This window comes from Ochotona princeps, chromosome 10 (genome assembly GCF_030435755.1).
Source record: "Ochotona princeps isolate mOchPri1 chromosome 10, mOchPri1.hap1, whole genome shotgun sequence".
NCBI classification, from domain to species: Eukaryota; Metazoa; Chordata; class Mammalia; order Lagomorpha; family Ochotonidae; genus Ochotona; species Ochotona princeps.
Genome location: NC_080841.1, coordinates 10,835,672 through 10,857,634, shown reverse-complemented (window position 1 = coordinate 10,857,634; position 21,963 = coordinate 10,835,672). Strand labels below are relative to the sequence as shown.

At 40.0% G+C, this 21,963-nt stretch overlaps 1 protein-coding gene across 1 annotated transcript; it reads left to right on the top strand.

The window, feature by feature from the left end:
- Positions 1-1,006: 1,006 nt before the first annotated feature.
- ATP6V1G3 (ATPase H+ transporting V1 subunit G3) lies at positions 1,007-19,949 on the top strand. Its single transcript, XM_004578790.2, has 3 exons — positions 1,007-1,121; positions 12,613-12,713; positions 19,776-19,949. Exons 1-3 carry the CDS (start codon positions 1,040-1,042, stop codon positions 19,947-19,949), a joined length of 357 nt encoding a protein of 118 aa, XP_004578847.2. The 5' UTR covers positions 1,007-1,039.
- Positions 19,950-21,963: the final 2,014 nt, after the last annotated feature.

Genomic DNA, 21,963 nt, shown 5'->3' with positions numbered 1-21,963 from the left:
CTCAGATGGCTTTACAATTGTCTTTCAGTCTATAGATGCTTATTTGAAGAAATTGAGTCTGGCATCTAAAGATGAGGCAATGTAGGAGTAATTTGTAAAAGTAGTAATGCAAGAACCTCCAATCTACAGAACACTTCAGCAGGATAAAAGGCCTTCACTCCAAGTGAAAATATTAGGATCTCATGTGGAAAATGCAGCTACAGATGAACACTACTTTACAGTTCTTCATTGTGACCAACACTCTCGTATGGATAGTTTCAAATCAAGTGTGATGAATTTTACTATACTGTGTTCGGACAATACTCAACATACACACTAAATAATATAAGATTTGTGATATCTTAATTTAACCTCAAAAGCCTACCTTTATAATTTCTGCTATTATGTATTTAGTCATCATGCTAAGATTCCACCAGAAGTTAAAAATAAATAGAAAGTGACACAGTAGCCAAAAGGAACCTTTCCACTCCTGTCACCTGAAACCTAGGAAAAACAACTGATGGAGTCCAGGTCCGTCTTCTATGCAACAAAGCCAGGAAATTTCCTTCCTGGCGAAAGATTTACACACTTTCCTCAAGCAGGTGATTGAATCACTGGAAACAGATAAACAAAAACAAAACAAAACTCAAAACCTGAGGTTAGTACTGCATGGACAAAGAACAAAGACCCTGAAACTTGGGAGAAAACTAAACAAGGCACTACTTTTTAGAAGATTCAGGATACTAATATCTCCCAAAGTCATCTTATTTGATTTTATAATCCTATTCAATATCATGTGAAAATCCCTGTATTTCAGATAGAGAGCTGACAGAAACGGCAAATTTACTGCCTTCTCCTACTGTCTGAACTGGTTTTTCTGGATTCCACCTGTTCCTCTCCTGGGGCTTAGCTATCTGGTCAGATCCTGCCAGTTTGGGTTAGAGGTTACCCAGAACTCCTTGTTGACACAACACTGTGAGCTGCAGAGTGATTTCAGAAAGGCTAACCAGCCCCACCACCTCCCAGATTTCCCAAGTCACTTGACTTGCAACAGGCAGCCATGGCCAGCCAGTCCCAAGGGATCCACCAGCTCCTACAGGCAGAAAAAAGGGCCAAGGACAAACTGGAGGAAGCCAAGAAGAGTAAGTTTCTCCGTGGAAGGGTTTGTCACAAAAGAGATTGGGGCAGTGAGATCCCAGGGGGCCAGCATGGATCTTTTTGGTCAGGAAGACCTGTGTTCAAAATTGAATGCCACCGCATACCAAGTCGTGCTGAGACTCAGGGTTGTTAATTAAAACAGCCCACCTTTACATACTGTAGCGCTCTAGCAAGGTTGTAACTTTCCTTATTCAGACTCTGGTTGGAAGGCCTGTGCTAATGAGAAGGTTATGGGGATGATTCCCTTAAAGGTTTGTCCTGTCTCAGATTCCTCATTTTTGTACAATGTTTCTGACACAAATAACTCCAGATTGAATCTGCTTAGCAGTGGGCAAATTAAGCAAATTGCCTCTCTTTCAGAAGCTTCAGTTTCCACATCCCTAAAACTGGATGAGTAACGGTGAATGGCTCATCTTTACTGCTTATTTGATGGCTTTTAGATTCTACTATTTTAAAATCAATCTATTTATTCTCATTTTCTTTCTATTTCGTCAAGCATCTATTTATTTACATATTGGATATCCTCCCTAAACCTCCTTCCTGTTCTTTCTGATGTTCACAACAGCCAAGCCAATTCCATATTAATGTTATTTCTATTTATGCATCTTGAAGTTGAAAGTTTGTGATTTGCCCAAGGTTACATTAAAAATTTTTTTCAATGTATTAGCCAAATATTTAGTGCTTATTTACTGTTACAACAACCTTTAAGCAAAAAGGGAAAGCAATGCCTGAGGAAAATTTACAACTTGCCCAAGATCACAGGGTGGCAAATGGTAGAGATAGGATTTGGACGGTCTGATTCCCCAGCTAAAATTTTAGCCAATGCACTATGAAAAATTCATGTAATTCTCACAATGGAAAACACTAATGCTGTAGATAGACCTCCTGAATTCAACTTCCTCATTCCATCGCATACCACCTCATTATTTAGTTTATAATCATTTATAGTCATTCATGTTCTTCATGACTATATGCCCTCCCTTGCTAATTAGATTCCAAGTCTAACAACCCAGGGTCCATGACTTACAAATGTTACCCAGCAACCCTTGGGATGAATGTAATGACCAGACTAGAGCAGGTATGGACTAAAGATGATTGAAACACACTGAGTGAAATGACATGGAGGCATCCGGGCACTTGGTCTACTGATGTTTCTACCACAAGCAGAATAATTCCCTTTTCTTAAGTCTTAAGGCAGCTTGATTTCCTGAACACCCAGCACTGTGAGAACCAACAGCAAAATGGAAAAGACTTGATGTGGTGGTGACTAAAGAGGAAAAGGAGAAAGACAATGAGGTCTGACTTTGCCTAGTTTTCATTTGTTTCTAAAACAAGCCATGCAAATGCCAGTAAGATGGCATGAGGGCCAAGAAATTGTAAAGGAAACAGTAAAGCATAAGACCTTCTAATTGAAACAGGACACACCACTTCTTGATTTTTTTCATCTAGTTTTTTTAACCACATTTAAAATTTCTAGATCAGAGGACAAACTGAATTTAAGATGTGACAATTAGGCCCCGTTGGCTTCCTGTTTGTGGATGAAACAAAATGGCCGTATTGCCTATACACACATCACTTCTATTATATGATTTAGATGATTTTTATCACCAACTTCTCCTTTTTCAAAGTCACAAAGGAAGAAGAGAAGTGCTGCAAAGCGTGTGAATTGTTTGGGAGCAGAGCCACTGAGGACACCGACTTTACAATAAAGATCAAAGTCACCTTCGCTCTCGGTTCCTCTGATGAATAGAAAAAATGCATGTTATGTTATTTGTGTATGAAATGCTCATTTTATTTGCAAACAATGTAAAGGGATGATAGATTTTTCTTAGTCTATCACGTCCTTGTTCAAGAAAAAAAAAATAGCTCACCAGTAATAGCACACTCTCAGGCTTTAAAATCTACAATATTTTGACTTTCAATATCAACTCCTTGACTCAGTCTCAGATAGAATGTCCTCTTAGCCCAGGCTAAGCAGATAGCTTTCTTTGGAAAGAAACTGTTTTCTTGCGTAGCTATCATCGTGTAGCAATTTATAGTTACAACAGCACTCAGTCTATTCATTTAGCAAACATGTAAGCATAGTTTTGCAAATCAGAAATCTTTTTTTTAAAGATTTATTTATTTTTTTTGGAAAGGTGGATATACAGAGAGGAGGAGAGACAGAAAGAAAGATCTTCCATCCGCTGGTTCACTCCCCAAGCAGCCACAATGGCCGGTGCTGAGCCAATCCAAAGCCAGGAGCCAGGAGCTCTTCTGGGTCTCCCACACCAGTGCAGGATCCCAAGGCTTTGGGCCATCCTCAATTGCTGTCCCAGGCCACAAGCAGGGAGCTGTATGGGAAGCAGGGATGACGGGATTAGAACTGGTGCCCATATGGAATCCCGGCACATGCAAGGCGAGGACTTTAACCACTAAGCTACCGTGCCGGGCCCCGCAAAACAGAAATCTTACCCTTATGTAAGAGTACTTCAAAACAGTTGGTGGAAAACTGGAATTAAAAGTAAGTTTATTTGGATACCCCAAATTTCAAGATCATGTATGATTTTTCATAAATGACTTTTCCACAAACTCTGAAAATTCATCATGTATCTGCCATGCCTTAGTTCCCCTCATGCGTGAGTCATTTTAATTTTACTCATTTATCTAGTTCCCTGAGGATGCTGAGCGTCACCAGATCCACGGCATGTTAACGTGCTCACTGGTGCTTCGATTCAAGCCCTGTCCTGGTGACATAAAGACAGGAACGATCCTTAAGCAGAGCCAAAAGGAATGATGTGTGTGAGAGGAGTGCTTGGAATATCCATCATGGAGACTGAGACATGCCCTCTTGGACCGGGTGCCTTCTCCTGCTTTTCCTTTCCCACAACTTGAGAAATTCACCCTGATAATCCCACTCCCCAGTATGTGGCCCCTTCCCCTACTCCCCAGGCGCCTATCTGTGGCTCAGGTCACCTCTGACACCAGTCTCTGGGGCCAGCACACAGCCCGCACAGTCCTTCCTCTCTGGGGCCAGCACACAGCCCGCACAGTCCCCGCACAGTCCTTCCTCTCTGGGGCCAGCACACAGCCCGCACAGTCCTTCCTCTCTGGGGCCAGCACACAGCCCGCACAGTCCTTCCTCTCTGGGGCCAGCACACAGCCCGCACAGTCCCCGCACAGTCCTTCCTCTCTGGGGCCAGCACACAGCCCGCACAGTCCCCGCACAGTCCTTCCTCTCTGGGGCCAGCACACAGCCCGCACAGTCCTTCCTCTCTGGGGGCAGCACACAGCCCGCACAGTCCTTCCCTTCTCCTGGCTCTCCCCCATCACCTCCATCTTGTCCCTTCCCTTGCCCTGGCAGCCCCAAACCTGCCACCATGGCAGGAGACATGTCCCTTCCAGTTTTCTCCCCTCCACCCCTGCTCCCGTTCCTACCCTGCTGGAACAAAGGACCTACTAAGCACCTTGCTGCACCTGGGATTTTGTGTTGAGGTGAACATGATGAAGAGGAGACTCAGCTGCAGGAATTAGCTGTGCGTAACAACGTAATAAGTTTAGGAACTATCTGTGCGTTTAAAACCTAACAATGTAAGACTTAATGTTTATGTATTTACTAATTCTGTAACGCATTGTTTTTTCCCTAAAAAACAATGCAGTTGAGAATCTGTACGGAATCATAGAGATTCAGCAGGAGGTATGTTAAGTGACAAAAGTGACCAACACTGCAGAAGTCTACGATCATTTTCTCTTTCTTTAAAAACACTTCAATGTATTTATTTTGAACACACACACACACACAGGAGAGAGAGAGAGCATGCTCTCAGCTGCAATTGGGACTGACCAATCAGCAGCTGATGGCCCAGAACCACAAGCCAAGTCTCCCACAGGGCTGGCAGGAATCTAACTACTCGAATTACCACCACGGCTGGTCAGGGTCTTCCTTTCAGGAACCTACAATCAGGTGGTCTCGCCTGGAGTTGAGTCCAGGTACTCTAATGTAGGGCGTCCTAACCAGTAGTTAAACCCCAAGGCAAAATGCCTGCCCTACTTTCCTTTCCTTAAACTCATTTATGTGAGAGTCTCTAGCTTGACTCCAGAAAAAGTAAAAGAAGGGAGAGGGAAAAGAGGAGAGAACGAGAACAAAAACATAATTGGGAGTGGCAAAGTGGCAGGATTTTAAAAATCATGGTCTAAAAATATTAATAGGTTCTACTACAAAGGATACCTCAGATCTTAGCAAAGCAGTTGTGCAATAGAATGTATGGTATAAGCAATTTTCCTGCAGGGATATATATACATGTGTGTATATATATATATATGGAATATGGGCATAAAATCCTGGGAACTCTCCCCAAAGCTGAAGGCTGTGAAATCTGGAGAAACAGAGTATCAAGGTCCCTTCCATGGATGCTGCTGGACAGGAATACGGGAAGCCTTGAAAGCCAGGATGGGAGGCAGCAGGGCAGAAAATGAGCCAGCAGCTTGAGTCCAAAACTTCACTGTCTTATTATAAGGTACTTAGAGCACTACTGAGCCTCAGTCTTTAAAAACCCAGTTATATACCTCCATCACTGTCCAAATATACAGATAAATAGATGCAAATATATAATCACTAAAGTCATTTTAAGAATGAGAAAATATTAATTTAGCAGAACAAAAATTAAACACTGCTGAGTTGTTTTATACGTAAGTGCACCATGAACATGCGTGTTACTAATGCAGTAACAACAAAGTGAGATACAGAATGGATAGAATAGGGCGGAATTGGAGTGAATCAAACAGAACAGACAAGAATAATGTAGTGTGATTCTTTTTTACTCCCATCACAAGTTTTGAACCCACCTGTCAAGGGCAAGAAAGACCTGGACTCCTTCCAGTAAGATGAGGAGAAAGTTTCAAATATATCTTCATTTACTCATTAATAATTAAACCCTCTTTATTATTTAAAATTCTCACACAGCACACATATTCGTTATGTGCAAAATAACCCTATTGAATTTAGATGAAATCGTATTAAGTGTACTATTTTAAATTCCCCTACTTGGCATTATGTTTTTAAACGAATTTTTTAACTAATATTTTTTATAACTAATAAACTTTGTTCATTAATCAAAGCACAAAAGTAGATGTGGTGTGCCAAGACAAGCTGCATTTTTGCAATGGAGTTTCCGAGATCAGCTCCAGGTTTGGGGCATTAAATTGAACCTGCAATCAGAATGAGATTAGAACTGTGAGACTTTTTAGTTGTGAAACTTTTTAGTTGTGATTTTGTGTCAAAGCAATATTTACCTCATGAATGATCAGGCAAATGTGAAAAACTCAACAGCATTTACACAAATGCTATCCTAAAATGTTCAAATACATGCTACTCAACATCACATACAGAACTCACATTCTCAAGCCGTTCACAAATATGTATCAGAACTTGTCTCACAGAAAATAGCATTTGTGCTAAACTAAAAATTGCAGACTGCGTTACAGGGCATAGGTCTAAACACGGAGTCTTCAATCCTAGGTATGAGACAAATAGATGTCAGCTGAGATGCCTGCTTCCCACCTCGGAGTGCTTGTAACTGAATCCCATCTCTGCTGCCACATCTGCCTCACGGGCCCGGCAGGCAGCAGGTGACGCAAGGGCCGAGTCCCTGCCACGCACATGGGAGACCCAGAAAGATGTCCTGTCGCCTGGCTTCGGCCTGAGCCAGTCTCAGTTGTTGAAGGCGATAGAGGCCGATCAAGCAGATGAAAGACTCTCTCTCTGAAGCATTCTGAAAACTACCAGCACGGAAGTGAAAGACCTGAGCTTCTCTCCTTCCCAGGTAGTGTGGTCAGCACCCTCTCCTTGGAGCTGCCCTGCCTTGGTGCAAACCCAGCTTCTGCCTCTTGCTCGCTGTGGCCTTGGGAAGATCCCCGCTCAGCCTCCAGTGCCTGCTCCTTGTGCTTTAAAACGGAGGTGTTAATAGTAACTACCTCGTGGAGGTGTTGTCATGATTAACCGAGTGGATGTGTGTAGAAGGTTTAAAACACCACAGGTGGCCAACAAATGTTGACTATTAATATTCTTCTGATACTTAATAGAAGCAACTCTGTCCGACAGATGACTGAAAGGACACTTTCTCAAACAATTTGTTCAGCATGTTCCACTATAAAGTCTTTCACTGAATTCTACTTTTGCACAAAATTAGTACTGAAGAAAATAATTCTACTCTCTACTTAGATAATAACATTCACTAGTACAGTACTGTTAATTACTCTTTGTGGGTCTAGAAAATGCCCACCATCCATAACTTTTTCCTTAAATCAACAAACGACCTATTTGTTTCAAAAAGCAGAAATATTCTGAATTATTTAAATAGCCACCTTGACTTAATAAATTCTTCATTATGCAATTGGATGTTATGGTTCATGAAAACATGGCTTTTAATAAACTAGTAAAATAATGGTTGTTTTATTAGCATTTCATGGCCCTGTCTTGTATGCTTTGTAGGCTTGTAAATAGTTCGTCTTTACTGTCCGCAGACTAACGGGCAGTTTGTAAATATATTGGTCCTTCATTTCTTTGAGTTGGTAATATTAAAGCAGTAACCATAGAAATATTTTAATGTATTAATAGAATTTGGTTATATTCAACCTATGACCTACACAAAAGTGATTGTACTTTTTAAATAAGGGAAATAAAAGCAAAGAAAACTATGAAGTAAGTGGAGCTCCTAAAGGAAGCAGAGTCGAGTCAGAAAAGGAGCTCTTAGCAGGACCCTTCGTCAAAGGAAACAATGGCTCCTTGTGTCTTGGTGATGTAATTCTTCCCCAACTTTTACAGTCTTTGAATCAGGTTAGTTTCATCACAGTATCAGCAAGAAAGTGGGACTGCTTTTCTCCCCCTGAGCAACAGAATGTAATTGATAGGAACAGAAAGAAAAAAACCTTCCTGAAGTGCACTTAGTTTCCAGAGCAAATCCATGTGGCCTCTGTTTTGGGCACAAGCACTTTGGTCAGGTGGCAGATTCCTGTGGGTGTGTTCTCCACTTGACTCAGGAACCCAGCAGGGTCTCCAGGGATCACCTGCTCCCCTCTGACCTGCACCCACGAGGACTGCTGCAGCAGTTAATCGCCACAAACTGAGTGGTTCTAATCTACACAGAATTATTTCCTCACTTTCCTGGGGGCCCTTAGTCCAGTGCAAGGCCCGTGGGGCCGAAAGCTTGGATTTTCCTTTCCTACAGTTTATGTATTCTTCTTTGACTTCTGCACAAATCCCCTTGGTGTGACCCCTTCGCCCAGACAACTGGCATGCAGATCTCTGCCTGCTGTGCGGATCTTGCTTCTGGATTCCAGACTGGCTTGTCCAGCTGCCGTCTCACTAGCTCCCCTTGGATGCCTCCAGAAAGCCTGCAGGAATGATGGATGGGGACTTCCCTCAAAACTCTGCTTTACTCATCACTGGGCTTCTTAGCAGAAGCCCCCAGAAATGGATCCTACTTGCCTAATAGTGGCTCAACATTATCCAAGAACTGCTGGTTGTCACACACCTCATACGCTTGTTTTTTCAGTCTTTCCAATGACTCTTTCCAGTAGATTGCACACTGTGTTATACTGATTAGAAAAAACAGACTCACAAATTATAAGTAACTTGTTCAAAATCGCAAGCTTTTTTTGTGTCATTGTGGAGGAGGTTAGTGTACAGTTCTGATAACTCCTACAAAACAGAAATTCCACTATCCCCATAAGAATAAAACTACCAAAGAAATTCAGCATTGCAGGCAAGAGAATATGCTTCTCTGCTTCTAAAAAAAAGCATTTTTCAACTTGAGATACATATGTCACTTGATCTATGTCAGCCAAGAGGCCAGGGAGAGTCTGTCTTTTACATACTACCTGCTGTTGGCCCAAAATGATTCCTTTAATTCCTTAAATCAGCCAAATATCTTTTTTCCCCCCCACAAAACATCCTATTGAATGTATCTCAATAATAACCTGTTATATCTAGGACATTTCTGAAAAAGTAAGTCACATGAGTAAAAATGAGGAGATTTTTATCAGGTGGTGTTTTTGAAGAGCCTTCCTGGCTTTCTTACACGGGATTAACTTGGCACCAGGTGCTTTGGTGCTCAGCAATCCCATGCTCCACTTCAGAGTACTGGGACCGGACCCCCAGCTCCAGCTCCTGACTCCAGCTGCCTGCAAATGCACACCTGGGAGGCTAGGTTCCTGATATCCATCTAGGAGACTTGACTTGCACTTCTGGTTTCTTACTTTGGCCCAGCTGCTCTGCGCACTTGTGGGGGCGGAGAGACAAATCCACAGAAGAAAGCTCTCCCAAAGAAGTAAATAAATAAGTCTCTTCTTGCCCTTTTCTCATTTCTCTAAGGGAGTGTCCACTCCCATTGTTGTCTAGGCTAACACATCTACGTGGCTCATAGGTCTTTCCTGATCTCACCAAACAGCCTTGCTGAAATTTGATAATCTGTATCTTGGCTGGATTTTGTTACCATGAGACAGAACATGTTGGAAATTTACTGGGGTAGAGGAGAAACACAGATTCTCTCAAATTTCAGTAGCAGGAGTAATCATAAAGTTGTGTTTTTTTTCTGTTGTGGAGCAAGTGGAATAATATTTATTTGTGTTTAATTATTTTCACGTTTGATATTGTGTATACCACCATTTTATACATTTCATAATTTTCTTCTTGGAAGCCAGGGAAGCATAAACGTATCTCAAAAAAGAGCAAATTTATGTCAATTACAGACAAAGACCATATCATACACATTTCTTTTTCTTTTTTGTTCTGAACTTTTATAGTAGATGTTTAATAAGCGTTGAATAAATGGAAACATAAAGTAAAAGCACCCCGTATGACACCAATCTGCAAAAACGATTTTAATATTATTTAAAATTGTGATGTGTAAGATATTCATCAAAAAGAACATTTTCCCTGCAAACTTATATGCTCTTATAAGAATTTGAAAACTGTGTAATTGATTTTTCATAGCTGAAATCTGACCTGCCCCATATGTTCATCCCTCTTTTTGAGTCTGTGTTAAGAATATGAATATGGGTCTCTTTGGGCACACAGAACACAGAGGCTTTTAGTGCTTAAGTAGCAAAATGCACAACTTTTAAATTGGGCCATCTTCCTGTACCCAGAGAGAAGCAAGCTAGAGGTTAATGCAAGTGGATTTGACGTATGTGTTTATCTTCACCCCTAACAGAACAGGAGGCTTGAGGTTCCAGTTTCTTCCACTGGATGAAATCAGGTGTAGCATGTGCAGGATCTCACCCAGCGGCAGCTGCTGAGTCTATCCTGAAAATTGCTGTGCCAGCAGCCACTTCCCTGTGGCTCTCCTACTTAATTGAATGAGAGTCAGCAGGTGACTGGTGCCATGACAGGGAAATCAGGGACAGGCCCTGCCTGTCACTGAGTGATGGAGCTAACACAGGCTTTGATGAGCGCTGGCTTCTGCTCAGGACCAGGGCACATGGATCTTTTCCTATTGTTATTTTTATGTGCCAGAAAGTTGCAACTAAGAATGTTATATTCTTACATATAATAAGTCATAAGAAAATTGACTGAGGAATAGTTTTTCCCATCAATACCTGTATGTATTTGTTCTTTTCACAGTTTCTGAGAAGTATGTGAGTTTGGTTGGCACAAAATGATGAGACTGGTAGACAACAAGGGTATCGATCCACGCCAAATGGTAGCAAGCGTTCGTTAAATGAGGAAAAGGCAAGCATTGTTGCTTGTGTTCCCCTAAGTGCGAAGCATCAAAAGAGTGTTTTCTCCAAATCTTGGATTTAAAAAAAAGTGACAGCGTATAGCTAAATGTGTCTTCTGAATGAAAACAACCCAAATCCACTGAAGAGGGATTAACATTCATAAAGACACATTTCCATTCACATTTCAGTGACACCGCCTCCATTCCTAGAGTATAAGGGACCAGTCCATCACCTCACCCCTCGCAAGAAATCCAACATTCCAACAATGGCACAAAACACACAGGTGGATGTCAGGCAGATCAAGTCAAATCAAGGAATCCTTTCATGCTGTAAAGCTACTAGATGAGGATGTAATATTTATACCAAGTCTACATACTGCAATGATACGAAAATTGACAAAACATCGTGGGGAAAAAATGAGGTATCAGTAAAGAAACTACATTAAATGACAAAAGAATGAAGGCATTTGGAGACATTGACAATAGATTCAGACTGAACGCCCCGATCTAGTCTGATCTCGGAAGCTAAGCAGGGTCAGGCCCGGTTAGTACTTGGATGGGAGACAACAGGGTCAGAGAACAAAAGAATGCTGAAATCGTTGAGTATCTTTAAAGTTTTCAGGGTTACAAAGCTCTAGCCCCCAACTCCAGAAAGTAATAGGCAGTGGGGGCAGAGCAGCAGTTCTGTAATCCACGGTCTGTGGTCATTAACAAACCCAAGCTTTTCACAAAGCCCATATGCTTTGCTAATGACCCTCACAATGTTGTATTTTTCTAATACGCTTCTCTACAGTGTGTCCTGGCTCGAGGCTTACACCTTTGCTCTTAATCAAATAAAAGAGGCTACTTAACTGAGTCTCCCAGTCATTAAAAACAACTGGTTTTACAATCACTTTCAAGTCCCTCTCAGAGAAAGCCACTAGGAAAACACATTTACTTTGATGTGTTGTGGAGCTTAATCAGACATTCAAGAATCAACAAATGGTAAGGGAAAAACACACCAATAAAATGTTTGAAAAAAATCCCAAGTCAGTTTGATAGAGCCTGAATTGCCTGTGTGCAGTGGAGTTGGAGACCTGCCAGTGTTAAACAGCATCCAGTTGGTGTGGACGGAGGGATTCCTGGCAGCAAATCACCACAGAAAATCTAACCAAATAATGTCTTTTAAGTAAGTGACAGCGAAAATCTGTTCTCTGGATGTCACTGCTGTGAGTAAATTGGCCGATATTTTACTTAAGCATGTAAAAAAAAAGGAAACTGGTCATTGCCAACTCTAATAGAGAAATGAAAAATTTTATATAATTTTTAAATGCAGTTTGGTCTTCTGGAAAAATTATTTAAATGGAGAGGCTATCTGTTTTTAAAAATAAACTTTGAGGACCCAGTGAGGTAACCTAGCAGCTAAAATCCTCGCCTTGCACGCACCGGAATCCCATATGGGTACCGGTTCTAATACCGGCCACCCCACTTCCCATCCAGCTCCCTGCTTGTAGCCTGGGAAAGCAGTCGAGGACGGCCCAAAGCCTTGGGGCCCTGTACCCATGTGGGAGACCTGGAGGAAGTCCCTGGCTCCTGGCTTTATATTGGCTCAGTTCCAAACATTGCGGTCATTTGGGGAATAAGCCGGCAAACAGAAAATATTTTTTCTCTGTCTCTCCTCCTCTCTGCATATCTGACTTTGCAATAAAAATAAATTAATTAAATAAATCTTAAAAAATTAACTTTGAAATTCCATGTATCTTCCAAAAACAAAAATTCCTTCTATGCTAATTTTTAGGAAAAGGAAAGCGATTGAAACAAGCTAAGGAAGAAGCCATGGCAGAAATTGACCAATACAAACTTCAGAGAGACAAGGACTTCCGAATGAAACAGTCGAAGGTAAGTCAGGAAGTCACAACTGATTTTCTTATGGCACAGATTATAATATACGTGAATATTCATATAGTACAAGGTAGACCCTTGGGATGAAATATATTAAAATTGAATGAATAACATTCAACCAAATAGATCTTAAATATAACAGCATCACTTATAATACATGTTTTTACTTTCAAGTCAGTTTTACTTTTTCATATAAAGGTTTATTCAATAGTTACTATCAAACACATAGTACATATGAAAAACCATAATCATAAATAGGGCCAGGGATAGTTACGATATCATTCTTATCACAGAGTATTGATTCATAGGTTATTGAATCACAGTTTTAAGCAATAAAAAACTTCAGAACATGGTTTTATTTATTGATTTTTTACCAATAGAATCTGTTAAATAGTATTGCACGCTAAAATGCAGAATGAATTTGTTCAATCAAATTGCTTTTGGTGAAACCAAAATTTCTGAGTGGCTAGAGTGGGTGTTGATGCAAATTCCCAAGAAGCCTGTAGCTTGATCTCATGATTTCTTCTCAACTGGCTGGCTTCAAGGTGCAAGGTGTCTCTTCCTCTTGTTTTCTCCGGTCTATCTTTCAAAGACATAAATCCTCACAAAAATGACACACTGTTTTCCACAATGCTATTTTTAAAAGTATCTGCTATTTGCAGAAAGTGCATGGTATTTTCAGAGTTCACATCATATTTTCCATGTCACAACATGAACTGAAATGCAGACAGCAGTAAGCTCTCTGTGTGTCATAAAGTTTATAGGCTATTTTGTTTTTGCTTCCATAACAGTAGAAATAAAGCTCTATTCTGAAGCTGACATTGAAAAATGAACTCAAGCTGTGGGCTGTCCATTTACAGCTTGTTTGTGATGGTGATTAGAGAAGTTCATGTAGCATCAGGTACATTGGACCTCTTGGTAAAAAGCACAAACAAAAAAACCCACAATTTTAAAAAGTGCCATTGGAGGTCTTCCTATAACAATGTGGAAAACTTGGTGAAAATAAATCTTATCAATATTTGGAAAAAACAGCTCTTAAAATCACAGCCCACACAGACTTGCCCCTTGGTGTTTCAGGAGTTACACTTTCTACCACTCTTAATCTACTTGTTCTATTCTAGCCAAACTTGCTGACTGAATGAGCACCTAAGCAAAATTTCTGTGCCTTAATCTTTCTTGTTGCCTCCTGTTACACTGTTGCATACTAGAATCTGATAATATAATCATCCTCAACAACCTGCTTCTTTTTTTCCAATGTTTATTTATTTTTGAAGAGAGAGAGAGCATGCTGCTATCCACTACTTCACTCCCCAAATGCCTATAATAGCCAGGCTTAGGGTGAGGTTGAATCCAGGAGCCTGAAACTCAATGAAGAAGGCACAGGATGTAGTTAAGACCTTGCATTTTTTTTCTTTCTTTTCTTTCTTTCTTCTTCTTTTAACATATTGGTTACTCAATACTATGTCAATCAATTCCATAATGTTATAAATTGTGGCTGATGTTATGTTGGCGCTTTTAATTGATTGCGAAGATACTCTGCCGGCTCTACCTTCAGACCAGAGATTGTCTCCCCAAGAAGCCGTTGAACTTATCTGGACAATAAGATGCTGGACTCAATGCTTGGTATATGCTTTCAATGAAAGAGTCTCAACTAAACTTTATCTGCGGTAATACAACAAGGTGTAGGAATTCACCATGGAGGGGGGAGGGTTTCGGGAGGGGTGGGGGGAATCCCAGTGCCTATAAAACTGTGTCACATAATGCAATGTAATTAACAAAAAAAAAAAAAAAAAAGGAAACTCAATCTAGTTCTGCACATGAGTAACAGGTGCCGTCACCCCATGTCCCCAGGCCTTCGTCAGTAGGGAGCTGTATCGGGAGCAGAGCTGGGCCTCGCACCCAAGGCTCAGTATAGGATGTGCACATTTTAACTAGCACCTCGCCCACCAGGAAATGCCCAACCAGCTTTCATTAAAATACAGAGACTACTTCTGAGATGATATTTTTAAGTAATAATAATAATATGAAAAGTAGCTGTAGTTTCAGAAGGTGGTTATGTTAAATCTCTTGAAAGATTTCTCCAGAAGGATCTAGTCAGGTATAAATCCGGTTCAGGATTTGTTTCCTGCTTAGGTCAATAATGGAAACTCCTCATTGTTCTCATAATTAAAGCTACAAACCAGTTTTACAGCTAGTTGATCAAAGACTCATGCGGAAAAGTCAACAAGCGTAAGCCTCCACTGCATCAAGCAGGTTGTCACACAGCACAGATCTGCACTCCTGCAACAACCAACAAGTGGTGTGGCTGTATTACAGTTACACGGGTCTCGTTATCGTTAACCCAGGGCAGTGAGGAGGCCTGGGAGCAGACCCCGGTCCCGGCTTCTGCTTGCCATGGCTTTTGCGCCTTGACATTTCCTTTTTCCTGGCCTCGCAGCTCATGTTAATACACATCTTTTCCAACTCTCTGATACCAATAGAAAGATAGGTATCTCAATCTGGGTACTGTATCAATTAGTATTATCTTCACACGGATTCATTTATTTATTGTTTATCATGGCTACCCAATATAACATCTGCTAAAGACGATACCACAGGGCTAAAAGGAAATCTAGGCTACGCTGGGAAAATTAAATCTGTCATTGTAAAAGTGAGAGTGAGATGGACTATGAACCGAATTAAAATACCTAAAAATGAAAGTGGCAATGGAAACTTTTTACATCTTTAATTTTTCTTCCTGAATTTGTACCATGAGAACATTTTATTGTCTTGAAGCGATCACAAATTTGAGAGTTCAAAATTACTAAGTGACAGTACAAAACTACTTTGCTTATGACCGTGGGATATGAAGTTCTGCTTCACTTCAAAGTGAAACATTTAACAACAAATAAGGAACACTTATGGAATGTTGGAAGATTTCACCATCATTAGTCAGTATGTGACAAGGATAGTCACATTTGTCTTGACACCAATGTTTTGAAAATGTGTGCCAAGAGATCTTTAAATGGCTCTCTGTGATCAAGTGTATTGCATATCAGAGAGTTATCAACTTCTGACTTACACTAGTGCCCGAAACTTTAGCGTACAGGGTTCTGAGAACACGAGCAACAGAGCATAGATAATGGGATCTCCGCAACACTTGGGAATGGGATTGTTTTACCCAGTGCAATAGACAAGGAGTATTTACTATCTTACAACACAGTGGCACTTACAATGCAATGGAAAACAAGATGATGCTGGTTCTTGGCCTTTCAAGCTTAGATAGACTCATCTAAACACCTGCATGGGTTAAATCAGCATTCTACCTTCACATGGAAGCATAGAAATCTTCCTTAGGAAGACCATCTCAAATTAGGCACAGTTAGTGAGTGTTTTAGCAAACACTGTAGAAAACTGAAACTCCTGAATGTCAAAAATATCGAGAAATAATCAGATAGTTGATTTTGCAGGATGGGACTTAATACCATGGAGGTAGTTACGAGAACATTACAGAGTTGGTGAAAGTACACATTGGACCAGTTCCAAAAGTGCAAGCAGGGTAGTCAACAAAAGTATAATATTTGACATTTACTCACCACTCATTCAGTCCTGTTTCTGTGCTGAGAGTCTTCTTAATGACAACTCTATTCTGAAAATTGCCATCCTGGCTCCATGAAATGGATTTTGGGCACAACTATTACCAAGAGAGATGCCTTTATTGTAATAAAGCTCTACCATCCAATATGACAGCCAAGTCACCTGGGCCACTGAGTCCTGAAGCATAATGAAGTTGCATTGTAAGATTCCAAAGACAGGGTATAAAGAATAAGGGTGTGATTTTTATATTGACTTTATGTTAACATAATTGTGCATATGTTAGGTTAAATAAAGTAATGTGTTTAAAAGTTAAATGTACTTGCTTTATTTCGCATTTTGAACATGGCCTCTAGAACTTTAAAATTCCATATATGTGTCACTTTGTAACTCATATTGCATTTCTGCCACTGGGCACATTTAGCTCTCAGGAATCTGCTTTACATGTTACAACAATCCTAGGAAATGAATGATATTATCTCCATTTTTAAGACTAAAGATCCCAAGGTTGACATTAATTCTTCCAAAGTTAGCCAGTACAGCTGTACTACACTAATCTAATCTAAACTATTTTTAATTCTTCTCCAAAGAAAAATGGGTAGCAGTTTCACCAAAGTTTGTCTTTGAACTTTTCCCCACTAAGAGTTGGATTTTAAGAGGAAAAGGTTATTTTTCTCCTGTTTGGTAGAAACCCACTTTAAGACATGTACTTTAGAGGATGGAAGAAGAAACCAAATTCAGTAGAATTATTTTATGTACTTCTTTTCTATTTGGAAAGCTCTTCTCAGCAAAGGAAACTTATTGCTTGTGATTCTGTTTCGTGTGTTCTCATGCCTCAAAGCATTATTTTTGTAAAAGTTATTTGTGACTCTTAAAAACTGTGTCTTCTTAAACTGATTTTCTTTGAACTGGGATGACCCTGTGGTCTGGACTATGACACAGAAAAAGAATTTGAACCAAATGACTTCAATTTCATTTGACTTCAAGCTACATTATAGATTAGGCAGGTTCTCTAATTTAGCATGTTTATCAACCTTGTTGTAGAAACCAATCTTTCGGTGTGTTTCTTGTACTGAATCAAACACACTCACAGAAGACAAAGCTATCTTGTCTTCCCAAGGCCCAGGTTAGAAAGAGGGCAGGTCAATCTCTAACAACCTGTATCCAATGCAATAAGATAATGCGATATAATCTATAAACCAACAATTAATGTCAGAATACTTAAGATCTACACCGAAAACTGTAAAACCTACTATACCCTCAATATGCTATGTTAATCCATAATGGGGAGAGAGTGCAGGGAAGTCTTTCAGGACCATAAAAAGAGTGAGGAAAAAGTACAATATAGCCTATCAAGATCAAATCTGGTAATTCATAGACAACAGACTCAAAGAGGCACTAAACAATAGTAAAACTACTATACCAATGCATGAGGGGGGAATCGGGTGCGATCCTGACAACCTCTTAACAGGAGGTCATGTGCGTGGAGCAGGGGGGCACTCCAGAGTGGAGCAGGTGGTAAGGAGGAAGCTTGGATCCCAACCATGAAGACTCCCAGACCTTCACCACAAACTATTAATACGAGCAACAAGGACTATATCCCAACTGCCAAGGAGGCCACAGGGAATTGGATGCCCTAGGAGGCCAAGTACTCTGAGGTCACCCACTCCCAACCGGAGGTTCCGCAGGGGATGGAAGAAGTCCAAACACTACCGTGCAGAAACCAACGTCATCGGAAAGATAACCAGAAGCCCTGAGCGGTCCGCAGAAACAGAAGAACAATAAACGTCCTTCGGGACCAGGGAGGAGAGCTTTCTCTGGTCCGAGCCTGGCTCCACCTCTGGACCCCCACTCTCCCTCGCAATGACCATCGGGATCGCTCCGAAAACCCCTCATAGCAAACAAACAATCATACAAACTAAAAAAACCTAAAATAAATAGACAAACAACAAGAAGTAGAGCTTGGAATCTGACAGGAAAGAGCTGGCATGGATTGGCTGGGGGGGACACAAAGATTAGTCACTCCTCACCATGGTGTTGAGGATTTTCCTGCACACCCCCCCCAAAAAAAATGTTCTGTACCTTAATTGTCGACATATGTCTTGTTAGAGTTACAAGCCAGTCTAGATTATTCTAAAATCTGCCAAGATCAGCAAAATTATACTTCAACACAACAAATGGCTAAATACTAAAATGAAATAGACATAAGACAGCTGAATGGTACCTTATAGCCATTTTAAGGTATATAGCAGCTGGTCCTGTATATAAACTAAAATTGAAATGTCAATGAGCTAATCATAGGTTGTGGTTAAGAACTTGCTTTTTTTTTTTTTTTTAACATACTGGTTACTCAAAACCATGTCAATTCCATAATGTTGCAAATTGCTGTTGATGTTATATTGGGACTCTTAATTGACTGGGATGATATTCTACCAGCTCTAACTTCGGACCAGAAATGGTCTCCCCAAGAAACTGTTCAACCCATCTGGACAATAAGTGGCTGGACTCTATGCTTGGTATACGTTTGCAAGGAAGGAATCTTGATTGAATTTGAACCGTAATACTGCATTAAGGTGGAGGAATCCACCAGGGGGGAGGGGCGTGGGGATGGGTGGGGGGATTCCCAGAGCCTATGAAACTGTCACATAATGCAAAATAATTAATAAAAAAAAAAAGAAAGAAAGAGCGTAGGTCAGAGTGGATGGCTTTAGCAAAGGGGTAGCATTCAAGGTTCGTTCACCATAGATATCTTTTAAATTATTAACTTCCCTGCTAAAATCATACTCTGGTCAAGCTATTACTTGATAAAACAGCTCAAAGGATAGAGGATTTAGTGTTAAATACTGAGAATCACAGACAAGGAGTGATCAGAAGGAGTAGTACCACAGTGTAGTGAAATAAACATACATACATATGTATGTACATATATATATATATATCTCAGTCTGAAACAACTTCAATCTACCCTGAATTTATCAAGATATTTGTTGCTCAAAATGATATTTGCGCATGTGAAAGTGTCCTAGAGTACATATTGTGTTTAGACCTTCCTAAAAAAAGGACTAAATCAATTTTTACTGTGTATTATAAATTGGGAAAATCCAGTTATTTGTTCTTTAAAAACTAGCAAAAATGGTTTTAATGGTGTTTTTCAACATTATTTTCTAGATTTGTAATTCAAAATGTAAGCTATAAGGAAAATGTGAAAAACTGGGTGACAAATTGATGAGTATGATACAGGGATTGTCCCTGAAGGCAGTTTGTATCATGCAGAGCTCATCCACAATGAAAGTAACCCAGGAGGATCAGTTGCTGCTCTTCAGGGAAGCTCATGCCTCCCATTCAAGGTCTTTGATGTTCTGGTCTGTTCTAGAAAAGGAATGCAAAATATGCAAGCAAGGAGCAATAACAGGCCAAGACAACCTTAGCTTATAAAGCCAATGCAATGCACTCTGGGGTGTTTTGAATTCTGTTTTGTTTTGATAGGCCATGGACTCTCAAGGTAACCTGTCAGATGAAATAGAAGAACAAACTCAACAGAAGATACAACAGCTGAAGGCAAACTACAACAAGCATGTGGAAAGTGTAATGAAGCAGCTTTTGAACATGGTCTGTGACATTGAACCAGAAATCCATGCGAACTACAGAGTCACCAACTAAATGTCCATCTTGTTGCTTGATAAATGGTGTGTGGTTGCCTCCTGGTTGATTGTGCCTTCATGTTCACTCTCAGGAATTTGTAATGTTAATCTCCACTTTCCTGGATATCTACCAATCTTAATGTGACATAATTATCTATAAACAGTGAATTTTTAAAAAATGGTGTTCTATTGTCCTGGTAAGAGTTACAACCTTGTCATTTATTTGTAGTAAGGAATGAAAAGCAACATTTTTTGGTATTTTATAGGAAAATAAGACCATGATAACTTCGTAGTAGATGTGATTTATTCCTTTTTCTATAAATTTAGAAAACTTGCTTTTAGTTATGATTACTAAAGGATAATTTCACATGCAAGATATGTTTATGACTCATGCAGATCTAAAATTAACATATATCAGTAATACATTCAATTCAGCAGTCAATGAGGAAGGTAGTAAAATGTTACAACCAGTTCTATCTCCTGGGCCCAATTGTGAGAACATTTCTAAGAACTGCATGTATATATGTATATATGTATATACACATGTAGGGAGAGAGAGAGACAGAAAGAGAGAAAGAGAGGAGTTTTATAACACTCTATTTGCTTACCTTCAATGAACCAGATAGTACTTTTTCAAGCTATTTTTAAAAGGAAACGATGATAAGCCAGTAGCATAGAAGGTTACATATGTTGTTTTCTTGTTTGTTATTTAATTCTCAGGAGATACACTAGAGCAGTATGCTATTTACACAGTTTCCTAACAGTAAGCCTAATTCTTTTTTTTTTTTAAATTTTAAGCATTGTCTTTTATTCTCTCATTCAACTTTTAAAAATACATATTTTTTAGATTTATTTGTTTGAAAGGCAGAGTTATGGAGAGAGGAGAGAGAAAGAGAAAGAGAGAAAGATGTTTCAGTCCTTAATTCACTACTCAAATGGCCACAGCAACTGGAGCTTTAAGTACCAAGTACTTCACAAGTCCAGGTACACTGTTAGCACAGCATCCTAGCAAGTAAATATCCACCTGCAACACCAGTGTTCAGATAAACACCTGTGCAAGCCCTCATGGCTCTACTTCTGCTCCAGCTCTCTGCTAATGGGTTGGAGAAAGCAGCAAAAGATAGCCAAGTATTTGGGTCCCTGCCTCCCAAATACTGCCTCCACCTACTCCCAAGTACTCCCAGCTCCTGGCTCCTACCTGCAGCCCGGCCCAGCCCTGGCATTGTAGCCATCTGGGAAGGGAACCAGCAGATGCAAGTTTCCATTCTCTTTCTGTCTCTTCTCCCTCCTTCTCTGTATCTCTTTCAAATAAATAAATAAATCTTCTAAATTTTTCAATTCCATGTATAAATTAGTGTGAATAGGCATATAGGCAGTATAAGTGATATCGTTTACAAAATGAGAAGAACTAAGGAACTTCACTAGAGTGGCTTAGGGAACAGTAGTGGCATTGAGCTCTGCCTTGGCTGTGGAACTCCCATGCCCACTTCATTCCTTCCCACTAAATGGTCTCCTTAGAAAACTTCTGTATTTGTGTCATTATGAATCATGAATACCTTGACATCTGATTTTTCGAATAATATATTCAGAAAGATTTTTTATTCCAGTCTAAAAATGTTAATTAGTATGTTTAGTTGTTATGAAAGTATGTATATAATCAATTCAAAAATACAGAATATTTGAATTGATCATCATTTTAATTTGCATATTTGCCCCCCTTAACCCAAAGGTTTAGCTTCTAAAGTCTGATGTTAATTAAAAAGATGAAAGTTTAACCCATCTCTAATAGTGTGTGGCGGTTGGGTCTGGGTAAGAGATTAGGTTGCTTGGATCATTAGAGGGATGTCTCAAGAGAGAATATTGGTGGATTTATAAAAGATCGTGTCCAGGGCTCAGCGGCGTGGCCTAGTGGCTAAGGTCCTCGCCTTGATCCCATATGGCAGCTGGTTCTAATCCCGGCAGCTCCACTTCCTCTCTATCTCTCCTTCTCTCAGTATATCTGACTTTGTAATAAAAATAAAATAAATCTTTGA

Bases quoted from the DNA above. Each gene is read 5' to 3' on its own strand.
- ATP6V1G3 (XM_004578790.2), top strand. From the start codon at position 1,040: ATGGCCAGCCAGTCCCAAGGGATCCACCAGCTCCTACAGGCAGAAAAA. The intron at 1,122-12,612 runs GTAAGTTTCTCC...GCTAATTTTTAG, and splicing joins ACTGGAGGAAGCCAAGAAGA to GAAAAGGAAAGCGATTGAAA. The intron at 12,714-19,775 runs GTAAGTCAGGAA...TTGTTTTGATAG, and splicing joins TCCGAATGAAACAGTCGAAG to GCCATGGACTCTCAAGGTAA.